The 14458-nt window shown below is 45.3% G+C and overlaps 1 protein-coding gene across 1 annotated transcript in view; it reads right to left on the reverse strand.

Annotated features, from left to right (window-relative positions):
• Positions 1-5310, reverse strand: part of SHISA8 (shisa family member 8) — a 33124-nt gene extending 27814 nt beyond the window's left edge. The window contains exon 1 of the mRNA XM_083462605.1: positions 3506-5310. Coding sequence (XP_083318731.1) covers positions 3506-4068 — 563 coding nt within the window. The 5' untranslated portion in view covers positions 4069-5310. The remainder of the gene's footprint in view (positions 1-3505) is intronic.
• Positions 5311-14458: the final 9148 nt, after the last annotated feature.

Below are 14458 nucleotides of genomic sequence, written 5' to 3' on the forward strand. Positions count from 1 at the left end.
CTGGGGGAAAGTGGTGGGGCAAAGGGAAGTCTGGATGAGCCCTATTTTAGTTCTATTCTCCCTTGCTCCCAAACAATCATTTGTTGCTCGCAAGAGGAAGGCTAGAAAAAATAGGTGAAAATTTGCAGGGAAGCAGATTTTGGCTAAACGTTAGAAGACACTTCCTTGCAGGGAGGACAGTGGAACAGAATGCCTTGGGAGGTGGTGGGCAGAAGATGTTTAAGCAGAGGCCGAACAGCCAAATTCACAAGGATGCTGCAGTTGTACCCTGCATTGCAGATCCTGTTTTTATTTTATTTTCTTAATGAAATTTTATTTTCTTTTATTTACTTAGTACTGCTTTATTAACCACATTTCCCAAAGCTGCTTATTCATGTAGCAGATGGGTTTGTGCTATTGTGCCAGTAATGTGCGTCATTACCAGATGTGGTATGTTGGTGAGTTTCAAAGCTGTTGCGCAGCGTAGCAATAGGAGAGGAGGTGAATCGGGGAGACAACACACTTACAACCATAAAGGCACTTTGGCCATCACAGAACCAACCACTGCTAGCAAAACCCCAGACCCTATTGAAGCAAGCCATTATGCTGGCATTGCAGTTGACAGGCATCACAACACAGCTATGCCCGATCAGCCATGTATATGATGCCACTTGGAACCACGTCACTGTGCTGTCATTGAGAAGAGCATTGATGGGATGATTTAAAGTGGGCATAAAGTATTTGGATGTGTTCATGCACACATACAACCATATTTAGTTAAAGGGTCAAATTGTTAGAACAGGGAAGAATTTAATCTCTCCCCTATTTCTTCTTTTTAGATCTGTAAAATGTGTCACATAACCATCCTATGAAACACTTGAACTTTGGAACGGCATTACCAAATTTCAGTCTTGCTGAAGTTATAGCAAGTTAAGGCATCCATGGTTTCAAACGTGAAATGTGATGGAAAGGATAAGGAGGATGTGGACACCCCTACATTAATAGGGAGGGAACTATCTCTCTATGGCTGTTAGACATTGTATGGTGGAACCTCCATGGTCAGAGGCAATACTAAAATCTAGGGACAGAAGGGGGCAGGCCATTGCCTTGGGGAGTTGCTTGTAAGCTTCCCAGAAATGTCTGGCTGTCCACTGCTGGAAACAGAACAGATAGACTTGGGCCTGATTCCGTCGGCCTGTTAGGTTGTTTACATACTTCTGGTGTCATTAGAAACACTTCAATATTTTGCACTGCCAGAAACAAAGAGAAGCCTGGGGAAATGACATTTGTGTGATAGAATTTGGTATCCCCACCCTGCTCTGCAAATCTGGCATGAAACCCAAATTTCAGCTTCCTGAATCCTTGACTACATCATTCTAGAACTTGATCCTTTCCATGGGCTACAGCAGGTGGGGGATCTTGCCACCAGAGTCACATAGCTGCCTGGAAATAGTTCACAGCATGGCAATTAGAAAAGTCCATTTGGCTGCTTTTGTGATCGTGCCTCATGCAGGCTGTTGGGTGCCCCTGAACTGAGACCGTTTCTGTGGCACTACACTGGATGGGCATTCATCCCTGGCAGCCTCCCATACACAGAGGTGGAGACCTTCATCAGATCCTTGATTCTGGTGCGGTGCTCAGCCTTGGACTTTGCCTCCCTTGCTGCCCAGTGGGAGTCAGAGGAGCAGCTGATCAGTGGATTTGGGCTGAGAGAGATGCTCCAGGGCCATTTGTCCGGGATGCTTATTATGCCCATGAGAAGGGGACACACCGTTGCCTCGACACCTCCCTCGATCCCAAGCGCAAGGAGAGAGTCGCTGACTGGGCAGATAGCCCCTTGGGCTGCCCATCTTCTTTGCTGTTGCTACCCATCAGGTAAAAAGATTGCAGTCCTGGCACAGAAGCAGATCAAGCGCTAGCATTACAAAGAGCTGGCACCCAGCGTGGCACTGCTTGCCTGCCCCCTTCCTCCCCTCCCCGGCTCTTCCACGCTGTATGTCATCATCCCTGAGCCCCCACATTCCCTTCCCACAACAACTGACAAAACGACCGCGCATGTTGCTATGTGTGTTGTAGGAGCCATGACTCGTGACCTACAAGTGCTACATAGCCTGGGGAGGAACAACTTCGCCTCTGACAAGAGACTTAATCCTTCTTCCCCTATTGCTTCTGGGGGACGGGTGGGTGGGAGAGAGAGAGAGAGAGAGGCCCCTGGCAGAAAGGGCTGACAGGGAAATCAAGGGAGCGGGGAGGCACAGAAGTTGAGGGGAACGGAAAAGAGGACAGTTCACAACTGGGCTTGTAACACAGGGAGAGAATGAACCCGAAGGAAGGGAAGCTCAACGAAAGAAAGAAGCGAAGGAGAGCAAAACAATGGAATGCACACTATGGGAGAATGCTTGTGTGCGCGCGCAAGAGATGCAGATAGGAAACGCCACCAGACAACCTACAATTAATTGCCGAGTTCAGTTGCTTTGCTTTAGAGATGGCAGCTGCAAAGTGAGAGGAGGCAAAGGGTTGGTCCCAGCAGGAGACGCTTAACCGCCAATACCCGCTTCCAATCTCCACCGACCCCCCCCCCCCCGCTTTGAACTTGTTTTCATCGCACATACCGCAGCAGCAGCAGCATTCCGGGCTGCTTTTCCTTGAGCAGTAGCAAAGTTGGAGAGGTGTCGCTTTTGAATATCGTAGCTTTTTACAGTGTTGCGCGCCACTTGCCTTTTAATCCCTCTGCACTGTGCTGGCAAGGGGTGCAAGGGGCAGCTGCAAGCATGTGTCTGCTTGCTAGGCACCAGTGTTCATCACCCCCTCCTCAAACACACGCGCAAACACAAACAGAAAACTGCATATAAAGTTCCACAAAGTTCCACAGCCTTGCTTTAAAAACAGGGTCGCTGGGGAAAAGAAATAATATATCCTGAGGTACTGAGGTCCATTATGCCCTCTCTTTCTTTCTCTCTCAACACATGAAGATATCACCAACTTTACTTTCAGCCTTGCTTCAGCCAAGCATGAAGTGTACCTGCCTGCCCGGGCTAATCTTAACACCCTTATTATCCTCTTCACAGTATATCTCTCTCCCTCCCTCCCACTCTCCACATTTTATAACAACTTACATTTTCTTTTGAAATTAGCCTCTTAGGTTTCAGCCTCTTAAGTAAAATTAACAGTTCCCACTCTCAAGAAACATTCTTTGCTAAGCTTCACCTACTTGAACTTCTCATTCCCACCCATTTGCACAATTCCTTTATGATTCACCAGAGCCATATCATCCCCTCTTTGTCTTCTGAGGACTTAGACCTAAAGACAAAGAAGGTTGTATGTGTGGGGCAGAGTGAGGAGATGAGAAGAGGAAAAGATGTTGGTTGACTTTGTAGACCTCAGTGTCAGCCTCAAAGGAGGTGACAGAGCTACAGGAGGCAGTTGGACATGTTGTTTATCGAAATTCACTGCAAAGAAAAAGTCAAAAGGAGACACAGAAGGGATAAAAGACAGAGATATGGTTTTTTTTGGGGGGGGGTCTTACCTGGACATGGTCATTTCTGCTTGAGGGCTCTGTGATTTCTCCAGTCCCAACTTTGTAAAGATGCCTACCAGCACCATGATGGCCACCACACCACAGATGATGTATACAATCATGTTGGTCTTGTCCCGTGTGGGGTTCTCGGGGGTCTCGTCCACCTGAGGTGGTGGTTGGCCTGTGTTGATCCATTCTGGCCTGTCATAATTGGTGCAGCCACTTTGGTCCAGTCGCCCAGTTGTGAACTGGCAACAAAAGCGATACCCACAGGTCCCGCAACAAAACTTGTAGATCCCAGAATTGCAGTTAAAGGGTGGGTCCCACTGACCCATGACATCGTAATAGCCAAGGCACCGATCGCCCCCAAGTATGGCCTCAGTGGTGGCCACAGCAGTGTCCTCCAAAGTGGGGCCAAAGCTGGTGTTGCTGTTGACTTCAATTTGCGCTTCTGGCTCAGGTTTCTGGGTGCTGGGATTCCCAGTCCAAACCTGTCCTGGATCCAAAAGAACTAGGCAACAGAATCCAAAAATATAACCCCGTTCCATCTGCAATCCACCCCAGCTCATCATGGAAACGGTCTCGTCTCTCTTATTCTCTGACTGACTTCCCCAAAGGAGAAAAATCTTCTTTTGTCCAGACAGACAATCCAAAGAAGGGAATTCAAAAATTCCCAGTTAAAAGCTCAAGTAACCAGCGCAAATCGTCGTCTACCACTTCCAGCAGAGAAGAGATACTTCAGCCCCTCCTCACTAGTTTTCTCCGGCGCAAACCCCACAGTCAAAGCAAAACCCTCTAGCCCAGAGAAGGGTGTGGGATGGGGGGAAATAAAGATGGGTGTTGGAAGTTAAAAGAAGGGAGGGAGAGAGGGGGATGAGGCTAAGGAGAAATATCAAAACAATGTGCAGCACTGACTAAGTGAAAAGACAACCTCACAATTTCCTGTGCGATCCCAGGAGGTGGGGAGATGTACAATTCTCTTCTTTCTTCTTCTTTCGTAGCAAATATTCTACGCTTCTAGTTTCGTCTGAGAAGCTGCGCTGTGAAATACCACAGACTACATTCCCATCTTCGCTCAAGCAGAATCCTAGAAGCAGCCTGTCCCTCTCTCGCTTTCGCTCCCTCTTCCTCAGAGACACTGCTTTCTGGAAAAAAAAGAAATCCTTTGCACCACTGAGAAAGGGAGGGATTGTCAGGAGGGAAAGAAAGAAAAGGGGAGGGAAGGAGAGGGAGCATAGGAGGAGTGAGAGTGGTCCTTATTTCTTCTTAAAGCCAGATCCACAATTGCCTGACAGTTTCCAAAGCAGACCAGAGAAGAAGCTTCGCCAACTCCTCCAATGCGCTCCGTGTCCTCTGTGCAAAGTCCTGGCTCGCTGCCAGAGGTTGTCATTAGGCCAGAGGGGATGCAAAAGGACACCAGCAGCTCCTTATTGACCATGTCCACAGGGCCGCCTGCACAAGTGGCATGAGGGAAACAAGCATGCTACTTGCAAGGAAGAGGAGGAAATTGGATGTACGCTGGATTCTTTGCTCTCCTTTTTCACATGTGCAGCTCTGCAGAGAACTAGAGCTGCTTCTTAGCAAACACACACAGACAGATATAACTTCAGTCTGGCAGTATTACAACTGCAATGTTATGTTTGAGAGCACGACTGTGAAATGATGGTCATAGAGCATTGTTGTTGCTGTTGCTGCTGTGTAAAAACAACAGCAACAACAAGAGCAACTACAGCTACTACCAGCCCCAGTCTAGATATCTGTTTGAGGTCAAACATAGCTTGGGATATCTTTTAAAGACACGTGCTACGGTTGGGTGGGGGGCAAAGAGACTAATGAGGTACAGAATATGAACACTTGCAGAAAACATAGCTGTTTTACTAATTTTCTGCCCCCCCCTTCAAATCTGACAAAAGAAAGCTAAACACAAGCTGCAGCCTGCAGAACCTCTACAGTGATTGGCTGTAAGGACATTGGCTTCTGTTCTTGAAATGAGTCCCCAGTCTTAGTCATTGGCTCAGCGGCTGAAGTGTCACGGAATGTTTATGAACATTCGCACGACTCATGTGTTTACTTGGTCAGCCCACAGAGTCTAGAGACAGATGGGGCACTGCGCTGTTTGTGGGAAGGGTTTCGGCAGAAAAAGAGTGTAGGCAACAAGAATGAAGTGTTGGTAAGCAGACGGTGCAAAATACTACTTGTTTATGAGAGCTATGCTGAATGGTGTGCGAGAGAAGGGCGTATATGGATATGAGCGGCATGAATACATATGTGAAAGAGCGAAAGGGGAAGGGACAAAGAGAAGTTATCACATGCACACAGAGACACGCACACCCTCCCCTCTCCATCTGTGAACTTTATGCAAGTCCCCACCTGTTTATGGGTTGACTAAATAGGAAAGCTCTGTGGCAGAGGCTGACGTTGTGACAGGAGGAGCTGCTTTTATTGAATTTTTCCCCAAAGCATTTAGCTATGAATTTAAATTATTTCTAGGCCACTTTTCCAACTTCAAAGCAGCATTAAAGCTACTCTTTCAGATTGGGAGATGAAAATTCTAGCCCCCCTGTGCCTTTAGGGAATGATTCGAGGTGTCCAAATCTAGAAAAACATACACGGAGAAGCTCATCGTATTTCTGAAAGGGCACAGGCTAATCCTTACTCTTATTCTCTTTCAGCCAGAGAACTTTTTCCAGGACACTTGAGAGAAAAATAAACCAAGTCTGAGGAGAAATGTCCAGGGCTTTGTACTGTCATACTTATTTTGGCAAGACTGCCTATTAATTTTAGAAAGGAAGCTTTGCCTGCATACAGAATGAAGGACAAGTTAGAACCAGGAACAAAGGCTCGGGGCAAACCAGATGAAAACACTTATTCGCACAACAAATAATTAACTTACACAATTAATTGCCACAAGATGTTGTGATGGCTCTAGGAAAGGCATGCAGGACCATCAGGAGGGAGGTTCAATTACACTCCTGGCCTGTCACACTGACAGGCCCTTAGCTAGTGTTAAAATATGCAGCTAAAAATAATTCCACTTGTTTTTCATCAGTGGGAAGCTTAACTGCGAAAATGCCCCCTAAACAACCTCTTTATCGTGGAAGAGAAGCCAGATTGACTGACTGCTTGCAAAATACTCACTTTAGTGGTAATATCACATTACCTTTTAACGAAAAGAAGGAACCCGGGGCAAGGAGTAGGATCAGGCTGAGAAAACTGTTGAGACAGTCACCTCCCTAATCTCCCCTGGAGCCATTTAAGGAAGGTGTGTGTGTGTGTGTGTGTGTGTGTGTGTGTGTACACCCATACCCACATACCTGGAAGGAAGAAACACAGGCCATCAGGTTATGAAGGAGCCATGGTTTGCCCTCTGTTCTATATTTTTCATTGATTGCTTTCACCGTTCAAAACCGCAAATTGCCTTGGGCTCCTTCCAACAAAGGCGGCTTATTAAAATTCAATGATTTCATAAATGTAGGGTTTGATAATATTTTCCGTTCTTCAAGATTCAGCATCAGGCACCATCCAACTTCCTCCCCAGGGGATAACAGAAATCAATACCAAAGAACTAGCCTAAACTGAAGTGACCGAGTGAACAAATATTCAGCACCTGGGAAGCACATTTGACAGCAAAATTTCAAATCTAAAACTGCGGCAGATTTCCTAACAAGGGAACTGTCCAGCTTCTGAACGCCAGAGTGGCTTCTTCCTTGAGATAACCCTTTTCAAAGCCTGCTCATCAGTACCACTCGCCCTCTAAGCGATAAGATATTTTATTAAGAGTTATTTGCCTGTGGCCTTTACATGTGCAAGTTTAGGGGAATGTCTACATGACACCATGCTTAACTTAATGGTTTCCCCACTTATCAAGGAAAATCTTATTTGACTGTTGAATCCAAAATTAAAGCGTTCTCTCCAGCCATCGATTCTGATGTCTTGCTGAGATGTGTCCTCCTTTGGTATTCCTCCTCCTTGCTTACTAGGACATACCTGTACCATTACTTGCTCCTTCCTAACCATGGTTTGTCATGGTGAACAAAGAATCTTCTTTCAGTGGTTGCAATGGTTGTGGAATCTCCTGGTGATCCCCAGAGACCTCACATCCCTTGGACATTTGGGAGGAGCAAAAATCCCAGGAAGGTCTAAGAAGCAGCCACGGAAGTATCATAGTGCTGAGGAGATGGGCGCTTGGGGCTGCAAGCTCAGGTGACTGAACAACCAGAAGGCTTCTCCAAAGACTGCTTGCAGCTCTATTTTCCAAGTCGAATATTACACAGATATGTGGAGAGGAATGCCTAGGAGCCCCAGCAAAAAGTGATGAATTATCCATAATCTGGCAGGAGAATTTGAAATCTGCTCCTCAATTCTCCACTCAGCCCATGTTTGTGAGCAGAAAAGAGTGGGGAAGCAACAGAATTGAATCCTCACATGTCAGATGGTGCAGCGTGTCTCAAGTGCTATGAACTTGGTCCCGCTCCCTCTTTTTCGACCTCTCAAGGAGTCCCTGTTTCAACCATCGACTTAATGGCAGGGGGCCACCGCTGTGCTGAGGAACACAAATCAACAACAGAAGACAACATAGCATGCCTTTGAGATACCCCTTTTCCTGGCAGCCCCCAAAATAAATAAGCACCCCCTCTTTTTCTTACATGAGATGGGGAAAAGGAGAGAAGGAATATCAGCAGAGACTGTGTTGTTACAGTCTCCACTTCCCCAAACAAGTGAGAAATTCCAAGAGCAACACAAAATATTTGGGTTGACATAACTTTGGAGACTTAATGGTGTCTTGGCAATATTTTCCCTGTTTGCAAGCAGAGCGAAAACTATACTATACTATACGCCCCGCCCCCACTATGAGCTGGAGAGCTCTTGGAGCCTAGAACACCCTGGCCAGGCTGCCGCCTCCCAGTTTAAGCTAATTAGAAATAAAAACCAGATCTCTCATTACACCCTCAATTCCAACTGTAATCAGTAGTTTTTACACATACACACCCTTTTCAATTCATTATATATCATTTCCCAGTAAGCTTTAACCCTATTACAAGACCACCACATATGATGAAAAGAACCATCTTTTATTTTAACATTTCCAACACTTATTTGATTTAGATTTAAACATTTTTGCCAATTTACTCAGTGTTAGATACCATCAATATATCATTTTCATATAATTTTCTCTTAGACCATAACAGGCTGTAAGTTTTATATCCATATTCCACAATCGTCCCCATGCTTTCATCTCTACATTATGCCCAATATCTATTGCCCAACGTGTCATTGAGGATTTTACTTGCTCATCCTTTGTCTCCCATTCCAATAATATTTTAGACACTGAAAAGTGCTGAGTAAAAGTGCACACACGCAAACACACACACACACACACACACACACACACACACACACACTGCCAAGCGCTTATACTAAACCCCACTCCTGCAAGTGAATTGCCAATTCAGTTGAATGTCGGCAGCTGTTAAAAGGAACATTAACATTCATTTATCAAATAGTGTATTATAAGAAGTCAATATTTTAAGGCAAAACCCATCATCATAGGCCAATTCAGAAAAAGCAGATAGCAAGCTCACAACAGGGTGAAGTACAAAAGAGACAAAGAGCAGTTTGCCGTGTGCAGGAGCAGAATTCACTCTCCCTCCCCCAACGCAGCGCAACCCCCCTGCAATTTAGACCCGTCCCAAGAAGGGAGGCTTCCTGGGGCTCTCATGCTCTCACCAGTGCTGTGGAGAGATTGCCATGGCATTGCTGGCTTGCGCCTAGCATAGCTTTTCATTTCTATCACAAAGAAAACAAGTTATGCCCAGAAGAGCCCTCAGTTTATACAAGTAGTCAGGGAGTAAGATTTTTCTTACATATCGCCCACATCCAGGCTTCAGAGTGACAAGAGTGTGTTTGCAAGTTTCCCTGTTGTTGAGGTAGCTCTCCCTGCAAACAGAAATTTAGCATGTCAGGGTGAAGGGGTCAGCCTCACCTTCTCCTTGTATGCTGTTCGTTTATGTGCAGGGAAAGTGTGTGCGTACGCAAGACAGCCCAACCTGCATTCTCTTCCTTACAACCTAAAGCTTAATGTGGTAAAGTTCTGGGGAAAGCCTTGTTTCTGTTCTGACTGTGTAAACGGGCCACAAGCCCATCCTAGAGCTGCAGCAAAACAAGCCTTGTAGGAGGGCAGTTTCTTACTTGCATGGCCTGGCAAGTTTCACCCACACCCGTACACAGTGTGGCCAGGCCAGGAATCAGAGGGCAAAAGGAGATTTCTCCTAAAAGTTTTCTCCTCTGCCCTGGAAACTTCAGTACAAAAGAAGTCCATTTGGCTTGAACCTCTCTGACCGGAGAAAGTTGAGTAGCTGTCCTTCAACCCTGGGGACTCCAGCTCAGAAGTCCCAGTGCCATCATGCTAATGTTGCAGCCAATGACTGAGACAGCAGCTCAGGCCCTCCGAACAAAGAGGCTCGGCTTATGGGATGGCGGTGATGGATGGAGCCACCCAGATGGTGCTGCAACTATATTTAAGGCTCAGTCTGGTTTTGCTTGCTGTTGAAGCAACATTATTGGATGCTTCTGCCTGAGCGTGCCATATGGAGCTATCTAGGATGCTATTGCTTTGCCAGGGCCCCTCCAGACAAGGTTGTTGTTTTTTGGTGGTGGGGGGTATAATCTGCAGCCTGTTGTTAATGCAATAAAAGTACATTATTGATGGGTTTATACTGAACTGTCCACACATCATTGTGTAATGCTAGTTGTTCTGCGATGCCTCCAAATGCCACCTGGAGGGGCACAATAAAAGCAGAACAACACACCTCCCGTGAAACATTTGTGGTATGGAATTTAGCAGGAAATGATAGGGCATGCACCTATTGCAAACCAAGCAGTGTCACCGCCCTGAAACTTTTACAGATGGCAATGGTCTTGAAAGCAGAATTGCAGGTAACCACCCCAGTAAATGATGGTAAATGCTCAACTGAAAGGATGTCAGGAGATTCCCTTTTGCATGTAACAACCCCAATAAATGCCCTTTCATGGTCTCTGCTTTGCCAGACTTGCTTTGGGTACCCCTAGACTATCACTATTTGTGGAAGGGAATCAATCGCACACCGCAAATTTAGGTTTGCGCAATTGAAGTGGATTAAAGTGTTCTGTCGCCCTAGTGTAACAAAGACTTTTTGCAGTTAGGAAAGTGATGGGAAATGCCCTGAAATCTGGGATGGAAGGGCAATTAATACAAAGACAGGTAAATACCTGCAAACAAATCAGGATGAATGCTCATTTTGTTTTATGACAGTCCCATAAACAAATCAGAATTAAGGCTCAACTAAAGACCATAAATTATCTAACAACTACAAAAATTTGGGTGAGGAAATCAGGATGAATGCTGAATAAACAAATCATCTGAAGGGGCCCTTTATTGGAACGTGATTCTTGCCTTGCTTGCTTGTGCCTTGTTTGCTGTACAAGAACCACCTGCCTGGTTCATGGCTTATGGCAGAAATCACCTTTCCCTTGTAGGTGTCTCACATTACATTGTTTTTATTTTAATCTACCTTTTTAAAAAACAAAATGCATGAGTTATCTCTTTGCTCAAAGTCACCTTAGGCAAAATGAACAGTGAAACCCAGCGGTCCAATTTAAACAATACAATCATTAAATCTCACTTGTTGTATTATTATAGAAGCACAGGACACAGCTGGAAGACTCAAGACTTTGTGAACTGCACCATTATTTCTAACCAGGAAGAGAAGACAATTTCCCCTAATTTAAATTTAACATGCCCCTGCTCCCCTATACCTCACACCAGTTTATAGCTGAATATACTTAGGGGACAAATTCTGAAAGCTAAATTTAAAGCTAGCCCCATCCAAAATGTATTATCATTTCCTTTTTGATGATAATGGTGAGGTCCACTCTCTCCATCTATTGCAGAAGGACCTTTCTAACTGCTTGCATGTCATGCTAAGCTAAACCATGGCTTAGCAAGGATGTTCTGGCTCCCAAGGAGGAGACTGCAGTTGCTGAGTTTTTCTGGCCAGTGAGGCACAGCAACTAAACCAAGGTTTGCCACATTCTTGTCTTCTGAATCCAGCATCATGGTTAAGGTTTCTCCTCCTTAGCTACAATCTGTAGTCAATGTTTGTCCTATGGTTACAGGTTGTGATTAAGGAGAAGAGACTTTAATCACCATCCTGGGTTTGGATGGATGCCGTACTAAACCACCCTAAGCTGCTACCCTACACTGCCCAAAAGAAACCTGGGGAGCAGCAAAGTTTGGGCAAGCGCCTTTCTAGGATCTAGAACAACTGCATGGTCATGATAAGCCGTGTTGTGGCATATCCAGGTGTGTAAATCTGGCTAGTATCTCTCTTGAGTGATACATGTTTCCGCTGATTGCTTAGATCAGCCTTTCTCAATCTGTGGGCCCCCAAATGTTGTTGAACTACAACTCCCATCACTCCTAGCTAGCAAGGCCAGAGCTCAGGGATGATGGGAATTGTAGTCCAATATCTGAGGAACCACAGGCTGAGAACTGCTGGCTTAGCTAAATAAATTATATATCTCAACATTTGATTTTACGCTCTAATCCTCTAAGACTAGCACATGGATAGATGCTCTTTTTGCCCTGTATAGGAAATGGATAGACTACTCAGCAGCAGAGTGACAGCCACCCAGGGCAAACAATTACCAGGCTGTGTAGATTTTCAAGCAGCAGTCAGTACATCTGGCACAATTATTGAATCGATGATTCTATGTTTTACTACAAAGATTAAGATCTGAGAGACCTGAAATGCAAAATTAAGCACCTTTTCTGGGAGAACAGATTCAGGTCTGCGATACTTCCATGCCACAAGAAAGCAGCCCCAGCGGAATCATAAAAATTGCTCTGGATTTACATCGCTGTGTGTCAGATCAGAATTCTGCTTCAGTAGCCACCTCAACTAACACTGGAAATGTAGGACCACATCTTGCCTGCAGATACATCTCTCTGCAGCTCCACAGTTGGAATTTATTGTGCTGATTCCAGAAGGCAGAATGTGACTTGCTGCGCACTGACTTAATCTTTAATGGCACAATCAGAATCCTAAATATTTCAAAGGTGCCACATACACAAGGCAGGAGAGGACCAGGGACATTCTGGTGTTAAGCAGGACACCCTTTGCGGGGGAAGCAAACCCAGAGGGCTACCTTCTCATTCACTGATCACCAAACTGCCGTGTGTGTGTGTGTGTGTGTGTGTGTGTGTGTGCGTGCGTGCACCCCCCCTTTTATAGTCACTAGAGAAGGATGGGCATTTGTGAGGTCTGAACACACAGGCAGATGAATGCAAATGGGTTCACAGTTTTGGGCAGTGACCTTTATGCTCATGCTGCAGTGGCACACCAGCACCTAAGGGTGAGTTGCAGAAGCACGGCTCTTCCTCACACCACTCTCACTGGTTGGAACAGTATCCTGGTGTTCAAATGCCAGCAAACAGATTGTTGCAACCCAGCTTTTGCTTATGAATGCTAGTTAAGTCAGTATTCATTTTTTTCTTCTTTCTTTCTTTCTTTCTTTCTTTCTTTCTTTCTTTCTTTCTTTCTTTCTTTCTTTCTAGCTTTATTACAAAAGAATACTGTGGGCACAAATAGAAGACCGCCCGTCACAGAATATATTTCCTTAAAATGGCATAACAACAGAATAAAAACAAAAGGCAACTATACTATAAATGAAATGCAGTATACCTTACGTACCAAGATAGAGGCATAAAACAGGTAAATAAAATCCAGTTGAGGCTGGATAGCTCAGTTGGCAGAGCATGAGATTCATAATCTCAGGGTTGTGGGTTCGAGCCCCATGGGGTGTGAAAGATTCCTGCTTTGCAAGGGGTTAGACTAGATGACCCTCATGCCCCCTTCCAACTCTACAATTCTATGATTCTAAGTGTCACGTAAGACAGATACAGGCAAGGCTCTGAGTTGAAGACTAAGTAAAATATATCCATGTTAAGAATAACTAATAGGCTCGGGGGGGGGGGGGTTGACAGATGATCCATACGGTATAGATAAAGAGGAAAGGGGGGGGGAGTTACGTTACCCATATCATTTTATATGCTGGTATCAGAGATGGTGCATTCTTGTCTTCTATTTGCTATCCACTCTTCCTCCTGTCCCACTGCTCCCCCCCAGGGAAAAGCACTTTTTAGCGCTCAATCAGCGCAAACAGCAACGAGGGTTTTCTCTGGATTGACGCTTGCTCTGATTTAGCATTAAAGAGTGGATTTTCCCCAAGAAAGGAGCGGGGCAAAGGAAAAATCTCTTGGACCCATGCCTAGAAAGCAGAAAAGATCTTGGACCTTTCTAGCCATGGGACATGGGAAGTGTAGAGGAACCCTGGGCCTTGCATTTAGGGTGCTAGATAATTCCCTCCCCCCCCAAAGGCATCATGGAGTCAAATAAACTCTGGACATAATTTTATAGTATCAAAAGCATTCTAATGTCTGTCAAAAGCAGCACGACTGAGGCCAATGTTTTGCTCTATTGCCTCATATGAACTGGATGCTCATGTTTGCCATTCCATTCTGCTCTGAGTCCCTCCAGATCTGGTTGAACCTTGTACCTTTAGGGTTTGGTTAAAAACATGATCACTGGCTAAGGGTGCTGTTCAGAAGTCTTTAAAGTCCTCTGACAATGCGGGGTGTTCTGAGACACTTAGTGCTCCAGGGCAAAGTAGTTAACAGAGGTTTGAATTACAAATATTGCCAGCTTGCAGCTGATGGGAGGGTGTGTACTTCCCACAGATCAGGAAAGGGGAGGAATTCATCGCTTCCCCAATCAGTTGATTTAAGGCATGGATTCATCAGCCCATTTTCCCCAAAGAGAAAATGTTTCCCACCTATTCTAAGCCTAGAGTTATACCAGGCAGTCTATTTAACATACGCATAGGAATCAAACAAAAGGGACGCGGGTGGCGCTGTGGGTTAAA

This window comes from Podarcis liolepis (genome assembly GCF_965112155.1).
Source record: "Podarcis liolepis genome assembly, chromosome: 10".
NCBI lineage: Eukaryota > Metazoa > Chordata > Lepidosauria > Squamata > Lacertidae > Podarcis > Podarcis liolepis.